This window comes from Crinia signifera, chromosome 3 (genome assembly GCF_055691185.1).
Source record: "Crinia signifera chromosome 3, ASM5569118v1, whole genome shotgun sequence".
Lineage (NCBI taxonomy): Eukaryota > Metazoa > Chordata > Amphibia > Anura > Myobatrachidae > Crinia > Crinia signifera.
This window is the reverse complement of record NC_139219.1, coordinates 110,409,213-110,430,832: the sequence shown is the minus strand read 5'-3', so window position 1 is coordinate 110,430,832 and position 21,620 is coordinate 110,409,213. Positions and strand designations below refer to the sequence as shown.

The window sequence follows — 21,620 nt, the reverse complement described above, 5'->3', positions numbered from 1 at the left end:
CCAGAATCTGAGTTATGGGCTACCACTGGCGCCTGGGCTCTGCGCTTAGGTGGGGCCCTCAAACCTGATTGTAAGGATGCCGACACCTGAACTAAATCCTGAATGGTGGAGGAGAAACCCTGCACCCAGGCAGGTTCGGGTAGCACAGCGGCCTGTGGGGGCTGAGATGACTCCCTGGATGCAGCTAACTGTGACGCTAACTCTTTCATGGCAGATGAAAGAGTGGAAGCCCAACTGGGCTCTACTGCCTGTGGGACTGAGGGGCCCCCCAGGGGGTCCTGTGCAGAGCAGCGCTCACACATACCAGCCTGGTCTTGCACAGAGGAATAATTTTCCTTACAATTTGTACATGTGTACGCGTGCAGCTTAGGCGTTTCCCTGACAGGCTTAGCTTTGGAAGGTTTCTGTGACATACTTCACAGAATTCACAAACACACTAATGCAATGAAAAAACACAGTGTATACTATCACCCTCTGACACAAAAAGGATATTCAGATGGGGGACAGAAAGCAAGACACAATACTCTCTGACCAGCGCTAATATAGTGTGGTACAGAGGGCTGCTGAAAAACCTGGTCCTGTAGCGTGTAGAGGAGCAGGAAAACCTGGTGCGCTTCTCCCTCAGTGAAGTCCTGTAATGGCGCTTACTGTACGCTGCGAGGGCGTGGAGAAGCTGAGCTCAGGCGGGAAACAGTGACTGCGCCCGCTCTGAGAGTGGAGGCGGGGAGCTGTGGATCCGGCCCGCCTCCCCTGGAACCAACAGTGCCCTGCGCCAAAATGGCGCTCCACAGCGCGGCATCCTGGTGGTCTAGTGGCCGCGCAGAAATAACTGGGTGCCACTGCCAGGGTCACCGGGCTGCACCATGCCCTGGTGACATAGCTGCTAGCGGTGTGCGCCGCGAACGGCTGTCCCTCAGAGGGAGCCGCTTACCTGTGGGTGGGTGCAGCTTCCTCCGTGTCGTGAGGAAAAAACGGCAGGTCTGGCTGTGAAAGTCAGCGTGCCGTTTCCATCCACAGGGGAGCAGCGCTGCTGACGCAAGCTGTCTCCCAATCTTGTAGAAAAAATAAGTTAAAAATGATGAAAAGTCTGACAGGGCACGGAGCCCTGTCCCGTGGTACCTGTGCCTTGAGGCACCAAGAAAAAACTGAAGCCTGTAGGGGGCGTGGAGGAGGAGGAGCCTGTGCTGCACAAAAACATTGTCAATCTTCTTGGTGCCTGTAGCTGAAGCTCCACCCACACCCACTGTCCCAGTGACCACCATTGGTATGATAGAAAAAACATGATAACACATGAATGGTATAAACTTACTGAGGGATCGCTTTGTCACCAGGATGGACTCAGAGAAAGGGATTTAAATGGTAAGTACTTACAAAAATCCCCTTTTCTCTGTCATCCATCCTGGTGACACATCTAACCATGGGACGTTCAAGAGCCGGTCCTTTGGGAGGGTACGCTCAGGTCTGCATTTTTTATCACTGCTGGCCCAAATGAAGCGTCCTCCGATGCGAACTCATGGAACCTGTAAAATTTGGTAAAAGTATGAACAGAGGACCAGGTGGCAGCCCTGCATAACTGCTCCGCTGTAGCCCCATGACGCACATCCCAAGAGGAAGCAACCAACCTGGTGGTATGGGCATTAATCCTGGAGGGAATCATCTGCCTACCTTAGTGTAAGTAAAGGCAAAAACCGACCTTAACCATCTAGATATGGTCTGCTTAGAGGAAGGCCTCCCTCTCTTATGTACGTCATATAGTACCAAAAGCAAATCAGTTTTGCGAGTATCCTTTACTCTATCAACATAGATGCGCAAAGTGCGAACTACGTCCAATTTCTTCAACTTGTCCCTATTTCTGTCCTTCTCTGGAAGGCAAAACACTGGAAGCACAATCTCCTGGTTTAAATGAAAATTTGACACTACCTCAGGTAGAAACTTAGGCACTGTTCTAAGCACAGCCCTGTCATCATGGAAAAGAAGAAATGGAGAATTGCAAGACAAGGCCCCCAATTCTGAAACGCACCTAGCAGAGGCTATGGCCAACAAAAAAGTAAGTTTCCAAGAAAGATATTTAAGATCAGCCGACCTTAAAGGCTCAAACTGAGGTTTTTGTAGAACCAACAAAACCAAAGACAGGTCCCAAGGTTGTCTATATGGGGGTTTAAGTCTCATAACTCCCTGCAAAAAAAGTCTGTACTTCTGGCAAAAGAGCCACTCTTTTCTGAAAGAATATGGATAAGGCCGACAGCTGTACCTTTAAGAACTGCAGGCTAAGCCCTGCTGAAAACCCATCCTGGAGGAACTCCAAGAATCTAGTAACCTTGAACCTAGAGGTGTGTGCCTTCTGACGTTCACACCATCGGATATAGATTTTCCAAACGCAATGGTAATTAGCTGCTGAAACAGGCTTTCTAAGAATAGTTTGGATAACAGCATCAGAGAAACCTTTCTTCCTTAATAAGGAGGTTTCAAAAGCCAGGCCGTCAAATTGAGAAGAGCTAGGTCCACGTGTAGAAACGGTCCTTGTTGGAGTAAGTCCGAAGAGGAAGATGCCAGGGGCGAAATGTAATAGGGTGCGATTTTTGGGCATGTTCAAAAATAGCCCCAAATCGCACCTTTAAAAATCTAATTTTTTGCCGTGAATTCGCATATGTAATGAGATGCGAATTTGTGGCAAAAAAGTGCAATATGGTACGATTTTGTGCGATTTTTAATCATGAAAATGTGCACATTTTAAACATGCGATTTTGTGTTAGAAAAAAAACTGAAAGAAAAATGGCGTGGGGTTCCCCCTCCTTAGCATAACCAGCCCTGGACTCAAAGAACCGGTCCTAGTTTCATAAAATCACAGGGACAAATATGTTGGGGTTCCCTTGATTTTACAAAACCAGCACCAGGCTCAAGGGCCGGTCCTGTGTGTGTATTTATTTAACTATTTGTGCTACTGTGGGACTACAAGTCCCAGCGGGCCCTTTATTACCCCACAAGCAGGGACTTGTGGATCTCCGAGTCCCTGCATGTTGTGCAGGCTTGCTGGGACTCGTAGTTCCACAGCAGTATACAATAGTTTTTCTTTCGTTTTACACCATTTATCAGCTCGATGTCCACCGCCCAGGGGCATCGAGGACAGCCCCGGGCTTCAGCATTGTCAGGTAAGTTCTGGAGGGGGGGACCCCTTCTTTGGGGGGATCCCCCCCCCTCGGGACCCTTACCCATGCTGACCAGTCAGGGGGTGAATGCTTTGCCCGGGGGGACTTATAAAAGTCATGAAATACGGGGGGCCCCTAGTCATTTTGTCCCCCATATTTTGGGAACCATTGAGAGCCTGGTACTGGTTTTGTAAAATCAAGGGAACCCCAGCATGTTTGTCCATGTGATTTTATGAAACCAGGACCGGTTCTTTGAGCCGGGGCAAACCATGTGCGCCCACAGCTGTCTCCGCAAGCCACTTCAAGGTCTCCAGGACCTCCCCAGATACCTGCCGCTCAGCTCCAACGGTGAGCAGGTAATCAATGTAAAGGGGAGGTGGGGGGAAGCAGGAAGACATACCCACTGTGCTCCAAACTAAGAGGAGGAGGGTATCGCACATTATAAGGGCACTGAGAACGGGGTGGAGCTGAGCCATATACACATTGTGGGCGGTCCCAAGTGAGAGGAAAAAAACCTCTCCTGCCTAGATCTGGGAAGAGAGGAATATCCCTATGTGATGGCTACCATGGTGATCATAGAAGAAAGCAGGGTTGGTACAAAATTTTGATTAGTAACTTTCATGGTTGATAACTTACAAAAACAAAACATACCAAGTGAGGCAGCCATGCTGGGTGCACTACTTCGATTACCCTGGGTGCAAAAAGTCACTCCTAAAAATTAGGGGGATTGGGGTTTTAAAGGATAGCACATTAATTAATACAGCACTTCTTGATTTATCCATCTATGCTCTGGCATAAAAATCCAGGGTTTGTCACCAGTGACTAGGGATGCCAAATCCGGGTCATTTTTTCGAATCTGGATTGAAAGATGCTCAATCCCAGGATTGGCATCCCTAAAACAAAAATGCCCCCATTAACTTACTTGGGGGAGGGGGGGGACACGACAACCAGGGCAGGGCAGGTGGAGACAGTCACTGTATGTGGCGCCAAGTGGTGAGCTGCTGAAGTGGCACCAGATGCAGGGAGCGGATGGTGAGTGTTCCAGCAGAGAGAGATGCAGCCTGTACAGCATGACCAATGACCTAGTCACGCTGCGCATACTGACCGCTGGGGTCGGGAAGAGCCGGGCAGCGCCTGAGCGATTGTTCAGATGCTGCCTGGCATTAGACTCCGAAATCCCAGGATTGGATACTTTAACCCCAGGATTGAAATACCGGACATTTTAGGGCCAAATACCGGGATCCTGCCATTCGTGATTTGCCACCCTACCAGTGACTGTATCAAGCCTAGCCAGCTAAACTACTTTGACTGAGGAGATCGAGAAATACTGTCTCACAGAGCTTGCGGGACTACTACCAGCATGGCATTCCCAACTTCACTTTCACCCTAACCCATGCTAACAGATCCTGAATTGCTGAGTATAAACACCTGATAAACTCAGGATGTAGCCCTTCAGACTCCTGTGGCTTTCTGGTATTATAAACAATCTTCTCACTACCTGCTGTCAGCATTTGAATCGGCCACTACATTCAGCAAAGTCAGACTGACACCATCTGCAACTTTCTAAACAGCTGTGCCAGGATATACACATGCTCCTTGTACAATAAAAATGGTTATAAAAAGGTCTTAGAAGCAGTATATGGAGGTTATTCCAGTTGATACGCCAGGCTGCAAATTCACAGTCTTGTGAGTCCACCAAACCCAGCCTTGTGAATGGTGGCCTGGCTGTCACCCATTTGCAGCGTGTACAAAAAATGGACAGAAAAGAGTGTCTGTTTTTGGTGCACCTAAGAAACAATGTTACTCATAAAACATAATGTTTATTGAATTATATCTAAAATATGTTGCGAAATAAAACCAAACATACACACACATAACAATACATACCGTATATACTCGAGTATAAGCCGAGTTTTTCAGCCTTTGTTTTAGCTGAAAAAGTCCCCACTCGGCTTATACTCGAGTCAGTGGCGTCTGCCCTGCGTTCAGCCATACACTTCGCTGCCCGGCTCCACTTTGAACATAGGCGCGGCTACCGGCAACATGGCCGCCGGCCTCCTGCACTATACATGTCCTCAGTGCAGGAGGCCGGCGGCCATGTTGCCGTAGCCGCGCCTTTGTTCAAAGTGGAGCCAGGCAGCCAAGTGGACGGCAGGGCAGTGGCGGAGGCCGTGGAGCCAGTCAGCGGCGCACCCCAAACCCCCTGGAGTCGGACGCTGGAGGAGGTAAGCGGCGGCTTCTCCCTCCCCCTCCGTGTGCGGTGTCCCTTGCAGGGGGTGCCTGTAATCACTGTGGTGACATACCTGTGTGCCTGCCATCACTGTGGTGATATTCCTGTGTGCCTGTAATAAGACTTTATAGAACAAATAAGTGTTGGGTAATGCCCAGTGTGATATTGCTAATGACAGGGCTCAGTGGATGAGTGGAGGAATGTGCTTCTGGTGTATGTGGACGTGTCTGTGCTTGTTGTGCTGCTGCATCTGTCAGCTCCTGTGTACCACGTCTATGTGCACATTACAGTGTATTCTTGTCAAAATTGAATTTGGTGGTGTCCCAGGGGGGAGCAGCCTGTGGTGTCCTGCTATAAGGCAGGGGGAGCAGCCTGTTGTGTCCTGGTATTATTATACAGGGAAATGTACCAGTAGCTGCTGCATGTCCCACCCTAGGCTTATACTCGGGTCAATAAGTTTTCCCAGTTTTTTGTGGTAAAATTAGGTGCCTCGGCTTATATTCGGGTCGACTTATACTCGAGTACATACGGTAATTAAAAGTGTGACCCTGCTCCAAAATATCCCTTTATTTTATGTTTAGGTGCAGTTTGATTATTATATAGTCTTCCCTATAATTAAGGAGCACCTCTGTTCAATAGATGTTATTATTTAAGCTCTGATGCACAATTCTTTATTGGGAACAGTGGGTGCCTGTAGCCAGGGGGGTCTGGAAGGAACCACGGGCTCAAACAGATAATTGCGGTCTACGCTGAATGTGGGTAGCGATCCCTTCACAGCGTGTCTGCTCACTGCTAAAGCCGCTGCCAGTCAGCCGCTAGTGAACCGTATATATGAGGTGTGCCGATAAGCACTTGCCTTGTTCATTTAGCGGTATTGACGGCAAGGGTGCTGAATCAGCTCGCCATTGTGGAATAAAGTGTGAGGTGTGCACCATTCACCCGGCTTGGATGGCAGCAGAGAGGACGCTGAGTCTGACGTCAGACACTGTGTCCCTCATGCAAGGTTGCCGTGTGGTCCGGAGACCCTGTTACGCTGCAGTACATATAAAAATTTACATTGTATGTGGGGAGGGGATATTGGGGTTTTAAGCACACCGAGTGTACGACCTGTCAGCGTACGCTTCGCCAACGCTTCCTCAGCGGGCGTCCGGAAGCTCCTTAAATATCGCCTGTCTCATGTATATTCATGAGATGTCAATCATTTGTCAGGGGTGTGTTAGTATTAACATTGTCGCTGTTTTCTGCGTAAGCCCCTATCTGTCTAATTGCGTTGTCTACTACAACACGGAGGGATGTTGATAACTTTAGTCTGGAAGAGGGATTATATTATTATTAATAAACAGTAACCACCACACATTCATACTCCTGCGTATTACTATTAAATTAATTTATTCGAGCTCTGGTGCTCCTCTACTTTTGTTCTCAATCCTCTGGTAATTTGGGTCATTGCAAAGTGATGGAAATCTCAGTGTTTAATCGCGTAATCCAAACATTGTATTTAACTTTTATTACTTATTTTGGCTCGATTGTGAGAAAGGGAAATGGAAAGAACAGATGGGGGAGAAGAGAAAAGGGGGAGATTCAATATATACAATTTCATTGTCCCCATATGAGCTATTGGCAGTCATGTGATTGTCACATCGATATTGTCTGCCGATATCATAGATTCATTGGTGGATATTTGCCAGTTGCATCCAAGATTTAACTCGGTCATTGGTGATGCTCTAAATCTCTTCAATGATTGCTTTTATCTGTTTCAGATTGGATCTCATTTTAAAATCTGTCAGATTCTTAAAAAAAAAAAAGGGGGGCACATTGGGTGTTATGGTTAGACGGAGTGTGGTTAGGTTGGAAATTATTCATGTCCTGCCACAGAGAAATTGTAGGGAATATAGTAATGCGTATCCAATTTGCAGCGTGTGTTCACACGCACTGGCTGTGAATGGATGTTTTACATAACCATCCATTCACAGTCTGCGGGGAGGGGGGACAGCCACATCGTCGACTGATGTGGAACGTGCATGCGGGTGATGTCACCTACCCGCCCCCGGTGCCCAAGGGAACACCCAGTGTCTTCATGGGAACACCCATGAAATACTGGGCATTTTCATGGGTGAGTACCCATACCCGCCACCTGCAAGGTTGGGTGCATGCACCTAGTGAACTTTGTTCACCGTGGGCGCACGCACCCAGCGTCTGCACATGCGCCCCAGTGCGAATGCATATGGACTACCAGACCTGAATAAAGGTCCTATACGTAATGTATAAAACCTGTACCTACAGTATAACACATGATCTTGTCCACTTTGCAATCACATGCATTTTATAATAGTAGAGAGACGGGCGTCATAATACAATTCTCTCTTCCTCCTAGGGAGACAAATTGAGAGTAAACTATGCCGACTTAACTCCCAGTATGTAACAAAAACACACACAACACAGGGTGGGGGTTAAAAATAATTCTTACGTATTCACCTACCACAAAGGACGAACACAAGAAATAAGATAAACAAAACCATTTAAATTAAAGCATTACATTTATTTTGCCCAACTGAACACTGCAATTCAGGAATGTTTCTGGCACAAAATGTTACAGCTTTACAATAAAAATAAAATTTGAGTTGCAGCCAGTAATATACAATGGTTTAAAATAGCTTTAGTAGTAATACCTATTGTTTAACAGTTGTTTTTAGTGGCTGCGGTAACGTACATAAAAGTCCTAAAAATGTATGTACAACATTCAAACTGAATGTGTTTGATAAAAAAAATGAAGGGGATTAGAGGACTGGGAAATAATTTACTAAAACATAAAATGGTTTCAAAATATACCCATAAAGTATAATTTAGAACACTTATCTGAAACATATTTACAGTAGTTAGGTCCTCTAAGGATCCCAATTTTATACTTGATGGGTACAGATTCCAGTAAACAGTTAAGAGAAATACTTTTGATGCTTCAATTCACACATCATGGCCCAACTACAGTCCTTTTATTTATAATCAAATAGCTGTTATATTATCAATTTTCATAAAACTATCATTTAAAAACTTTTTAAAAGTCAAAAGCCTTCCACATAAAATCTTAAGCAAATATTTGGCAGATAGAATAAAAATGAATATAGAAGGTTGTGTGTGGAAAAAAGTAATGGGACCGGAACATATGGAAGTCTGTGGAACACCAGAAGTAATGGTGCACCTTGCCACAAAAAAAAAAAGTTTCTATATTACATAAAACATATACAAAGTTAAAAACAGCAGCTGTTATGTAGTCTTCCGAAAGCCTTTTAGGATAGGATATATATTTTCAAATGCTTCGTATATCTCTGCTCGGACTTTAGCACCTAATAAACAAAAACAAATCAATGAATCAGGCATGCCAACTGTGTACAGTGTATTGCAGGAAGATACAGAATTTGACTGCTGGGTATCTAGAGCAAAGGCACTTAGGGGTCCATACTTTTACCCACGATGAAGTCACAGCGCAAGCAGCTGTATACCGACTCGCATATTTAGATCTACAACCCAATAGAGCCGTGTAAAAATGAAAAAAAAATTCATCAGTGAGTCCAGTGGGTGACTAACTGTGATGCAGTGGCTGAAGATAACATGCCAGTGCAAATGCAACTCACCCCTTTCACTGGTAATTTTGAGTGAGCCCTTGGTGTGTCTTCTTAGAAAACATTAAAATGCATATGTATGTCTGTATATTCAGCTTTAGTGATGAAATGCACTGGATCAGCACCATGTGACAACAGGAAAAAAATAAGGACGAATAATTGAGAGTGAACACTATGCAGGGGTCTAGTCAATTAGAGTTGGCAGCTGCAGTTTGTTGGAAAGCGGCAGTTTGACATTTTTTAGTCAAATCCATTATTCGACTAGGCTAGTTTCTGACAATCTCAAGCCAACTTAAAAAAAGTTGTATTGAGGAGATGCCGTGCCGGGTGAGCAGTGGTGGTGCTATTGCTGGTCACCTGGTGCCATCCTCCCAATGCTGCTCACCCGGTCCTGGCACCCTTTATGACGGGCGTCCCCTCGGCCAGCCTCCTCTCACCCGGCAGCGCTCCCCAGCCTGCTACAAACTGAGTGCTGCTCCCTCCAGCAGCTCCCTGTGATTTCACTCATGGGAAGCGGCTGACCGCAGCAGCAGGACAGGACACCAAGAACAACCAAATTGCTGCTCATTTAATAGGGCAAGTTGGAATGGATCCAACTCTAATTGAATAGACTCCATAGGGACTTACATTCTAACTCTACACTATATGGTCAAAAAGTATTTAGCCACACCGAATATATATTGAATTCTGTTTTAATAAGATCGATTGCCACAGGTGTATAAAATGAAGCACCTAGTTATGCAGTTGCCATTTGTGATACAAAAAAAAGTGAACACCATATCTTCAAGTATGATACTGTGATAGGATGCCACCTCTGCAATAAGATAGCCCATGGAATTCATAATATTCCACGGTCAACTGTAAGTGATATTATTAGAAAGTATTTAGGAACAGCCACAAAACTTAAGACCATGCCAAATGACAAAATGGGGTCAACACTCTGCTGATTCCATAGCTAAAGAGTTCTAAATTCCACTGTGCAATGGGAGCTTAATGAAATTTGTTTCCATGTCCGAGCAGCTGTATGCAAGCCTTACATCAAGTCCAATGGCAAGTGTCAGATAGAGTGGTGTAAAGAACAATGGACTATGGAGAAGTGGAAACTGGTTCTGTAGTGACAAATCACACTTGTCTGGCAATCTGATGGGCGAGTCTGGGTTTGGCAGAGGTCGGGAGAACGTTGAGACTTGATGGAGGAATAATGGTATGGGGCTGTTGTTCGGGGTTTGGGCTAGGCCCATAATCTGCACTTCAGGGCAATCTTAATGCTTCAGCATGCAAAAGACATTTTGAACTATTCTATGCTTCCAACTTTGCGGCAACAGTTTAGATGAAAGCCCTTTTTTATTCAAACATGACTTTGCCCCATTGCACAGAGCAAGGAGTATAAAGACAAGGAGTTTGGTGTGGAAGAATTTGACTGGAACGCACAAAGCCCTGACCTCAACCCCATTTTTCATCCAACGTCAGTGCCTGACCTCATACATGCTCTACAGCAGCGTTCGCCAACCTGTCGCTCGCGAGCGACGGGTAGCTCGCCAGGTGTGTTACAGTAGCTCGGGGCTGTCAGTGACCTCCTGCCACGTAGCAGTTCCTTGCATGGCGACAGGAGGTCAGAAAGTGAGTTAATGCCGCATTTCTGGACCTGACGGCGGCAGTGACCTCCTGCCGCGTAGCGCTTCCTCACTTGGCGGCAGTGACCTCCTGACGTCCCCAACATGCCGCACTTTCTTATTGACGCCACAGCCTCTGCTCAACTCCGTTAGGTCATTTTTTTTTTTTTAAACTGTGTGTGCGCAAAGCACATACATTAGGGGTGACTCCAGCCTGCATTCCGTTTTCACTGCTTGTATAATGGGCATCATGTGTATAGCATATGTTTAATGAGCCACACAAATAATGCCCATTAAATGCCCATATGCCCCACACCTTGATACTCATTAAATAATCATCATCAAGGTGTGTCGGGCATATGCCACACACATGATGCCATCATGTGCCACACACATGTCACACACACACACGATGCCCATTATACAAATGCCCCACACCTTGATGCTCATTAATAATGAGCTTCACGCTGTGGGGCATTTGTATAATGGCATCGTGTGTGGCATATGCCCCAGATACCTTGATGATTATTAATTAATGAGCATCAAGGTGTGGGGCATATGTGTAATGGGCATCATTTGTGTGGCATATGTTTAATGAGCATCACGGTGTGTGGCATATGATTAATTGAGCATCACGGTGTGGTATATGTATAATGGAGTATCACGCTGTGGGGCATTTGTATAACGGAGTATCACGTTGTTGGGCATATGTATAATGGGCATTGTGTGTGTGTGGCATATGTATAATGGAGCATCACGCTGTGGGGCATTTGTATAATGGAGCTTAACATTGTGGGGCATATGTATAATGCAGCATCACGGTATGGGACATATAGATAATGGTGCATCACAGTGTATGGGGCATATGTATAATGCAGCATCACGGTATGGGACATATAGATAATGGTGCATCACAGTGTATGGGGCATATGTATAATGGAGCATCACGGTGTGGCATATGTATAATGGAGCATCACGATGTGGGGCATTTGTATAATGGAGCTTCACATTGTGGCATTTGCATAATGGAGCATCACGGTGTGGCATATGTATAATGGTGCATCACGGTGTGGGGCATTTGTATAATGGAGCATCACGGTGCGGGGCATATTTATAATGGGTATCACGGACTGCACTTTTGGGGTCATGTGTATCTGGCACTGCACTATTGAGGGCATATGTGTATCACACCCCCATTTTCCATGGCCGCACCTCATGTGGCTACAGCTCTTAGAGAGCTGACCATGTCCCCATAGCGGAAAAAATGGGGGATGTAGCCTCGCAGGAGTTCCACGGTAGTAGCGAACCCTCTCATTTTTGGCACGCAGATGTCTCTTCTCCTCTGCTTACAGTGTTGGGAGGTATGTTTGTGACATATTGGACATTGCAGTGTGTGGCATATTGTGTCTGGGGCATTGCAGTGTGTGGCCTAATGTGTCAGGGGCATTACGGTTTGTGGCATTATGTGTAAAGGGCATTTTTTTGATATTATGCAGACTTAAAAAATTTTACTTTAGTAGCTCTTCGGGCGGTTTATTTTGTCGCGAGTAGCTCCCGACCCAAAAAAGGTTAAAGACCACTGCTCTACAGAATGAAGGAGTACAAACTCACATAGAAGCACTCCAATAACTTGTATAAAACCTTCCAAGTAGATTGGAAACAGTTATAGCTGCAAAGGGGATGGATCAACTCCATATTAAAGTATATGTATTTGATCTTCCGCCAGAAGGGACTGGAGTTCCGAGAACCAATTCCTCCTGGGCCAATGAGGCGCAATGAGGATCGCATGAGCTCTCTCGTTTTAGTCTTTTTAGAACCCTCCCTAGAAGAGGAGGAAACCGATACACAAAGCAGAATTTCCACTGCACTTCCAGTGCATCCACCACATATTCAGTCTTGACGACTGAGTAAGTCTACTTCCCAGTTGTCTACCCCCAGTAGATACACTGCCGTGAGAATGACATCCATGTTCTCTGCCCATCAAAGAATCTTGGAGGCTTCCTTCATGTCGTTGCGACTTTTTATGCTGCCTTGTCGGTTGACGTGACAGCCGTCACGTTATCCGACTGGACCATCACTTGGTGGCCCTGAAGGTAGTCTTGAGCTGCCCTGAAGATCTCTCTTCATTCCAACACATTTATGGATAGTTAAGACTCCCAGGTAGACCACCATCCCCAAAGCCGGGAGCCCAGGACCACCGCTCCCCATCCCCTGAGGCTGGCATCTGTGGTGAGTATGATCCAATCCCATACCATAAAAAGACGACCCCTGCTCAGGTTCGAGAGATAACTGCGTGAAATGGGAGCGTTGTATAAAGCAATGGATGTACAAATGGGACCTCGGCCATTGGGCTCAGCAGATCCAAATGCAAAGTCCTGGAATGGAACCTGTCAAACTAAGGCTAGGAAGGCCACCACCATCTTCCCCAGGGGCTGAATACACAGATGGATCTGAACCAGTCTGGTCTTGAGTACCTGGCGGACGATGAGGCAAATAGCAGTGATCTTGTCATCTGGGAGAAAGATTCTCTGCTCTTGGGTGTCCAACAGGAGCCCCAGAAACTGTAGCCTTTGGATGGGTAAAGATGTGACTTCTTGTAGTTGATCATCCAGCCATATTGGACCAAAACATGAACGTGCTGTTGTAGAAGCGACATTGATGGTGCCTTAATCAGCAAATTGTCCAGGCACAAGACAATAGTGATTCCCCGAAGTCTTAGGTGGGCAATTAAAATTGACAATAGTTTGGTAAAAATTCGAGGAACCAAAGACGAACCAAATGGTAGAGCACGGAACTGGTCCTGTTGCACCGTAAATCAGAGAAAAGCCTGATGAGGAATCCAAATTGGGACATGAAGATAGGTGTCCTTGATGTCGATGGACACCATGAACTCCCCTGGTTCCAGCGATGCTATGACCAAGTGGATCAACACCATCTTGAAGGGCTAGTACACTACAAATTGGTTGAGGGATTTGAGATTGAGGATGAGCCTTACATACCCGTCCGGCTTTGGGACCACAAAAAGTATTTGAAAAGTAGCCCCAACCCCTTTCCTTTTCCAGAACAGGAACAATGATTTGGGCCTGTAGGAACTTTTTAATGGCCGCCAGAAGAGGGAGACATTTTTCTGGAAGGGTCGGAAGACTTGTTATGAAGAACCGAGAGGGAGGACGTTCCACAAACAGGATTCTGCAACCGACTGTAATAACCTGACAAGCCCACCCATCTGACATGGTGGTGAACCATTGCGGTTGAAAACCAGCAAGCGGGCCCCAACTTCCAGCCTTTCTAGAAAGGCCGGTGATTGTCATGCCACTGGTTTATTAGCAGGCTTCGGCTGCTGGGGCTGGGAAGATGCCTGACCCCGAGGTGAACCTCTGAAGGGGGCGGAGAAGGTACCCCTACCTCGTCCTCGAAAGGACTGTTGGGTCCTAAAGGACTGAAAAGGGCCACTATATTGGCATCTGGCCAGGGGAGGAGCAGAAGGTAGAAAGGCCAACTTATCTCCCGTAACCTGAGAGATCCACTTGTCCAACTCTGGACCAAACAGCATCTCTCCCATAAAGGCCAGGGCCTCTACAACCTTATTGGATTCAACAGCAGCCTGCCATGACCGAAGCCACAGAGCTCTGCAGGAGGCAATAGCATCTGCTGAAATACGAGTGGCAAAGAGTGATTTCCTTAGTGGTGTCACCCAGGAAGGAGGCAGATTCCTCTATGTGTTCCGCCAAACTGAAGATCCTGCCTAGGGACCCCAGAATTAAGTCCATCGATGAGTTCCTCCGACCATTTGACAATGGCCTTGTTAACCCAGGCTGATACTATAGCAGGTTGCAGTTGAGATCCTGCAGCAGTGTACAGGGCCTTAAGTTTGTTGTCTAGCTTTCTATCTGAAGGGTCCTTCAGAGAAGATGCACCCGGGACTGGCAAGGTTGTCTTCCACACATCCACTTGACCAAATCCAATGATTGGAAGGGGTAAAGAGTAGCAAATCTATTAAGAATTTGAAACCTATCAGGGGTCTGCCATCTTGCAGAAAGTTGGGCCTGACTGGGGAAGGGAAAAACTACCACTTGCCTTTTCTGTTTCCCAAATAAGCCTATCTCCTGAGATACCGGTTCAGGCATGTCAGCAAATTAAGGACCCGCTTAACTGCCACTATTAACCCTTCAACCCCGACGGGGGCAGGATCAGGATCTGGGACTGTGTATACATGTACATCTGCCAAATCATCACCAAGGTCGACATAAGGATCAATCTGGGGTAGCCCACCCCCATCTTAGTCCTGTAGATGAATCAGTGGCCATTTTTGTCTGACAGGCTAGGCGCTAGGGCCCGCCGTCATGAAGTCACCAGTTTGTCAGCCAATTTGGTGAGCGTGGAGGCCCACTGAGGCTGCGCACTGCCAGATTCACTGAGCTCAGATGACAATCGTCATGGCCCCCATCCAAAAGATTGGCCCAGCTCCCTCGGCACAACTTTTCTAACTGGGATTGCTGGGTATTAGAGGGGAGGAGCCAGCTTTCTAAACTTTTAGAGTTTGCCAACTCCCAGCATTCCTGCTCTAAAACCCAGAGTGAACGCCAGTGTCCCCTGCTGGATGAAAGAAAAGAAAGTGATAGTTGCTACACTAGAACACTCCATCCATCACATTATGATGGATAGGAAGTTTTCAAAAGATGGTGCCCAGTGACTAGACCACTTAAATTCAAAAACAAGTATTACATACTTTAATTCTACCTTATATCCAATGTCACCATAATCCACTTAGAATACTGAAAAATGAGAACCCTGAGTAATACTCCTTTCACACTGAAAAATATCTCCCAGGTTATTGCACATGAACGCACATCAACCGGAGAATTTGCTCAGTGTGAAAGGGTCCTGAAAGAATATCCTGGGTCTAGTGTCCCGGCATTTCATCCCAGGTCGCAATCTGGGCTGAAGCCAAAACAGTCCTGGGATGCGGTGCAGTGTAAACGTGCCCTACCCTGTATTCTCTACATGGTACTGTAAAAATGCCTCTGATTGGAGGTTTCTTGGGCTCAGAAAAGATTGCCGCAGCCGATGGCCCTAATACATTATATATGCAGATAGCTCTAATGGCCCTTAGACTGAGGCTTTTCAGATGGGAGCTGGAAATGGGCAGAATGTTTTCCTGAGGCCGAAAGGAACGATGCCCCCACAGTCTTGGCTTTAGGGCAGCTGAGGGAAAGAAAGCCATCTTGGAAGCTGCTATAACGACAACATTCTTATCCAATTGTGATCCAAAAAGGACCTCTCCCGAAAAGGGAAGCGCCTCCAAGGCCTTCTTCTGTGTCAGCGAAACCATAAAGGCACAACTTGCCACCAGATTTTATTGTCGTTTTAGCCATATAGGCTAAAACGACAATGATCCACAAATGTCATTAAATCAGATCACCTAGACACTGACCTAAGACAGTCTACAAGGGCACCCAGCCAACTACGTGCAGCCACAGAAACCCAAGCAAAGGCCGGACGGGGGCGGCTGCGCCCGCATCGGAGTATACAATTTTTAGCAACTGCTCCAGTTTTCGATCTGTAGGTTCCTTAAAGGGCAGAGTGTGCCCACAAGAGAGGATGCCTCACAATGCTCCCGATCACCTTCTGCTACAGGGTAGAAGTCACCAAAGAGAAGATGAATCTTCATATTTGGATGCGAGTAGGCCTCCTTGAACAGGACAGAGGGAATGAAGCAGAGTACGCTTTATGTTTAAACATGAGGACCTGCGAGGCAGACTGGGAATCATTCTCAAACATCCAGAGAACATCCCTGACAGCCTTCACCAAACCATCATCTTGTTTTAAAGTCATATGGTCCTCTCTGGACTGAGGCTCCTCTTTCTCAGAATCCAGAGATTCCGGTTTTTCCTGTGAGAAATCATTATACAGAGAATCTTCTTAGTGTACTAGAGGAAAGGGCTTGTTGTAGGTTGGAAGAAACCTGAATGAGTCCCTGTACTGACTGGGATAGGCCTTGAACCCAAGGTGGTACAATTGGGGACAACCAAGGAGCTAAACCAAGGAGCTAAATCTGTACCGAAACTAGGCCGGCCTGGAAGCTGCCAACTGGGTGGTACGGTCCCTTATTGCCAGAGAAGCAGCCCAGTCAGGTTCCACTAGGGTAGATATCCCTGACATGGGGACCAGAGACGTTAAAAAAGATAGAGACAAGAGTATTTTGGATTAACTAGAATAGTTAACCCTTTGAGTGCCAAGGGAAGTTGTCAAAATAGATGTGAAAATTGCCAATCAAATCTTTAAAATTAAAAAATACCAGCATCGCTCAGTGACTTCTTTTTTGGGGGGCAATATTTAACGAATTTAATTGACTTCTAGTATAAATAGAGTATAAATAGAGCCGTGAGCGAAGCTGGCATTTTTAGACGATATTTTGAGGATAGCTCACAGCAACGTTGGCACTTAAAGGGTTAATATTTTTGTTGAAGGTCTGTATAGGGGTATATATATATTCTAGTATCCATTTCTCACTGCCAACTCATGTGCTTGTTCTGGGTACTTCATATGAAAATCTTGACCATAAATAAAAATGCCACTTACCAGTTAATACAACCTTCCCAGAGACAAAAATCAAAAGAACGATTCTTGGTTTGATCATCCTGTAGATAAGACCTGGAAATAACTCTGGCTCGTAACTATCAGAGAAACAAAAAATACACACATTATATAAAAATGGATTTTTGTAAGAACTTACTGTTCGAACCCCTTTCTCTAAGTCCATCCTGGTGACACAGCTACTCTTGGGATGTAGGAGGGTCTGCAGGAGCCAAGGCACCTATGCTGAAGACTTTGGGCGAAGGCTCCTCCCTTCTGCATCCCATCACGCTTCAGTTCAACTTCTAAAGCACACTAGGATACATAACTCAGTACAATGCCCGACATCTTATATGCACAATCATATAACCATAACATGACACACATGAACGGTATGACTTACTGAGCGTAAGGGAGGGATCACTGTCACCAGGATGGACTCAGAGAAAGGGGTTCAAATGGTAAGTTCTTACAAAAATCCCCTTTTCTCTTTCGTCCATCCTGGTGACACAGCTAACCTTAGGATGTTCACAAGCCGGTCCTTTGGGAGGGTACGCTCAGACTGACAGTTCTCATCACTGCCCGTCCAAATGAAGCGTCCTCCGAAGCAAACTCATGGAAAATGTGGTAAAGGTATGAACAGAGGACCAATTGGCAGCCCTGCACAACTACTCCACTGTAGCCCCATGACGCACAGCCCAAGAGGAAGCAACTGACCTGGTGGTATGTGCATTAATTCGAGAAGGAACAGGTCTACCTACCTTGGTGTAAGCAAAGGCAATTACTGACCTTAACCACCTGGCAATAGTCTGCTTAGAAGCAGGCCACCCCCTCTTATGCACATCGTACAATACAAACAGATCGGTTTTGTGGATGTCCTTTACCCTTTCCATGTAAATTCGCAAGGCACGAACTACGTCCAATTTCCTTAACTTGTCTTTATTTTTTGCCCCTTCTGGAGGAGAAAATACCGGGAGCACAATCTCCTGCTTTAGATGAAAGGAAGAAACCACTTTTGGTAAAAACTTAGGCACTGTTCGAAGCACAGCCCTATATTCATGAAAAATTAAATGTGGAGACTTACAGGACAAAGCTCCTAACTCCGATACAAGTCTACCCAAAGCAATGGCTAACAAAAAAGAAAAAATTCCAATAAACATATTTAAAGGTCAGCTGACCTTAACGGTTCAAAGGGAGGGTTCTGCAATACTGACAGAACCAACGACAAATCCCACGGCACCACCGGCTGCCTATATGGAGGTTTTAGCCTGGTTACGCCCTGTAAAAAGGTTTGAACCTCAGGCAAAAAAAAAGCTATCCTTTTCTGGAAGAAAATGGACAGAGCAGAAAGCTGTACTTCCCAAACCTGTTGAGAAACTATCCTGAAGGAAATCCAGCAATCTAGACACCTTGAACTTAGAGGTGTGCACTTTGAGGCTCACAACACCTGATGTAAATTTTCCAGACTCAATGAGAATTTGCAGCAGACACCGGCTTACGAGCCCTCAGCATAGTCTGGATAACTGCATCAGACAATCTTTTCTCTTCAATAAGGAGGTTTCATAAGCGGTCAAATTGAGCCAAGCTAGGTCCAGGTGTGGAAATGGCCCTTGCCTTAGAAGATCCTGTCGAAGAGGAAGAGGCCAATTGTCCATTGACAATCTCAGAATGTCTGAATACCAGGACCTCTTGGGCCAGTGGTGCAATCAAAATGGCTTGCACTTGTTGAGACTTCTTCTCATCACCCGTGGTATCAACCGGAATGGGGGAAAAAACGTAAACCAGGTGAAAGTGCCACGGAACAGTCATGGCATCCGCCGCCAAAGTGGCTGGGTCCCTGGTTCGTGAACAAAATCTCGGAACCTGGAAGTTGTTCCTGGATGCCATTAAATCCACTTCTGGGAGCCCCCAGCGACTCACAATCTCCTGCCTGGAATACCTCCTGATGTAATGACCATTCCCCCTCCAGCAGGTCTTCTTTGCTGAGGAAATCCGCCTCTACATTCCGGATCCCCGGAATGAACACAGCTGACAGAATAGGAGTGTTGATTTCTGCCCAACTGAAAATCCGCAAGACTTCCTGCTGCGAGTCCTGCCCTGATGATTCAGGTAAACCACCGCTGTGTCTTCCAAACCGCTCAAAGTTCCAATATATTTATTGGCAGCTTGGATTCTTGCCTGCAACCGTAGGTGAAGGGCAACTGCCTCCAAACCTTTGAGACTGGTGTCGGTCGTGATCACCACCTACCCCCAAGATCGAAGGGAACGCCCCAGCTGCAATGTCTCTATGTCCATCCACCAGACAAAGGACTCCTTTGTCTCCTGAGATAGGAGTAATCTCTCTTGGTCATGGTTTTCGCATTCCCTGACCAACAGGAAAGTATGTTCCATTGAAATGTCCTTGAATGGAACCTGGCTGTCGTCTCAAACGTCGCTACAATTTTGCCGAGAAGTTTCACCCCCTGCCAAACTGTAGGACTTGTTGCTTGCAAGATCATCAATACCAGTTGACGGATGTCCCTTGCTTTGGACTCTGGTAGGAATACCCGGTGTAAATGGGTGTCCAAAATTACCACCAGCAACAGTAATCTCCTGTATGGGAATCAAATGAGACTTGGGAAGATTTTACACCCATCCCATGTCCTGTAATAACGGTGTCACCACTGTTAGGTGTTCTTGAAGTCTTTCCTCTGATTCTGCTTTGAATAGCAGATTGTCTAAGTAGGGGGTAATCACTATCCCTCTCAGCCTGAGGGTCGCTGCCATGACAGCCATCACCTTTGTGAAGACCCTTGGTGCCGTAGCCAGGGTAGGGCCTGGAACTGTAAATGAGTCTCCTCTATCGCAAAACGAAGTAAGGACTGATGTTCCTTGCATATGGGTATATGAAGATACGCATCCTGAATATCTACTGATGCCATACATTCCCTTGGCTCTATGCTGCAAAGCACTGAACGCAGAGACTCCATGTGGAAATGATCCACCCAAAGATGCTGATTTAAAGACCTCAAATTTAGAATGGGTCTGACAGACCCATCTGGTTTGGGGACCAAGAATATGATTGACTAAAATCCTCTTTCGCTCCTCCTGAGGAACCGAGACCACCACCCCTTCTCCCTGAGAGCCAATGCTGCCCCCAGTAGGGCAGTACGTGAGCTGGCTTCCCTTGGCAAAGGAGTGGGGAGAAATCTCAGTGGGGGACCGGCCCCTGAGATTTATCTGGTAACCCTTTGAGACAACGGAGTGAACCCAAGGGGTTCCATCGGTTCCGAAACTGCAGGAGACTACCCCCCACTCTGCGGTAAGAACGGGGAGTCTCTGCCCCGTCATGCAGAGGACTTATCCTCTCCTTTAGACACCTGCTTCTTGCTAAAGGCTCCAAACCTAGATTTGGAAGCTTTTCCTTTATTGGCTGGGAATCTCTCTTCCGGCCTGTCCTCTGCTGGATGCTCCACCCCCGAAAGGATGAGCGAAAGAAAGGCTTAAAAACTCCAAACTTTGACCCTGAAGTTTAGCTGTGGTAGGAAGAAAGGTAATCTTACCCCCAGTGGCCTGCTTTATGATGGATTCCAATTCAGAACCAAAAACCAACTCCCCTTTAAAAGCCAGAGACTTGTTTCACTGTCTGCTTCCCAAGCTTTAAGCCAGAGGGCTCGTCTTGCAGACACTGATGTGGCGGATACCTTCGATGCTATATTTGCGCCTTCTTCCCCAGCCTCAAATGTACTCTGCTGCACATCCGAGCTTTTTGACTAAGGTAAAGGCCTCCGAATCAGGCTGCACTTAAATCATTGCTTTGGCTACCCATTCTGAAGCAGTAATGGGGCGGAGTGTATAACCCACTCCTTCAAACACTGCCTTAAGGCATCCTACCACTTTTTTTGTCGACGGGGTCCTTAAAAGGCTGCCCCACCCTGTACTGGCAAAGCTGTGGCCTTAGACAATCTAGCTACAGGAGCATCCACTAAAGGGACCTTCTCGCACAATTTCACATGCTCCTCAAGCATGGTGTACATGTTTGCAAACCTCTTTGACATAGTCACTTTCCTACCTGGAACTTTACAAGCTTCCCCCAACAAGGAAACCATGCCTTCATCTGAAGGCAACGTCACAGAATATCTACGCATCCTTTTAAAGACACAATGTGCCTGCACTTTGTCCTCCTCAGACAAGGTGTAGCTGAAAGCCATCTGGAGGAAGGACACTCAGAAGGGTTTGCAAATTGCTCCAAAAGGGAGTTCATCCTATGAACCCCCTGTGCAGTGTCCTGCATGACCTGCAATAACACTGGGTTCCCCTGCGAGGGGGCAATAGAGCCCATAGATGTTTGAGAGGAAGAAATATGGCCAGCAGACTTCACTAAGTTATCCCTTTGCCTATTTAAAGGCCTCAACCAAGGCATTCATGGACCTCCCCAATGCAGCAGCCCACACAGGTT

General features: G+C 46.5%; 1 protein-coding gene across 5 annotated transcripts in view; it reads right to left on the bottom strand.

Annotated features, from left to right (window-relative positions):
• Window positions 1–7,894: 7,894 nt before the first annotated feature.
• Window positions 7,895–21,620, bottom strand: part of TBP (TATA-box binding protein) — a 104,157-nt gene continuing 90,431 nt past the window's right edge. For all 5 annotated transcript variants that reach the window (XM_083176381.1, XM_083176377.1, XM_083176376.1 and 2 more), the window contains exons 7-8: window positions 17,189–17,283; window positions 7,895–8,717 (exon numbers count right to left, since the gene is read on the bottom strand). In XM_083176381.1, coding sequence (XP_083032507.1) covers window positions 8,638–8,717; window positions 17,189–17,283 — 175 coding nt within the window. In that variant the 3' untranslated portion in view covers window positions 7,895–8,637. The remainder of the gene's footprint in view (window positions 8,718–17,188; window positions 17,284–21,620) is intronic.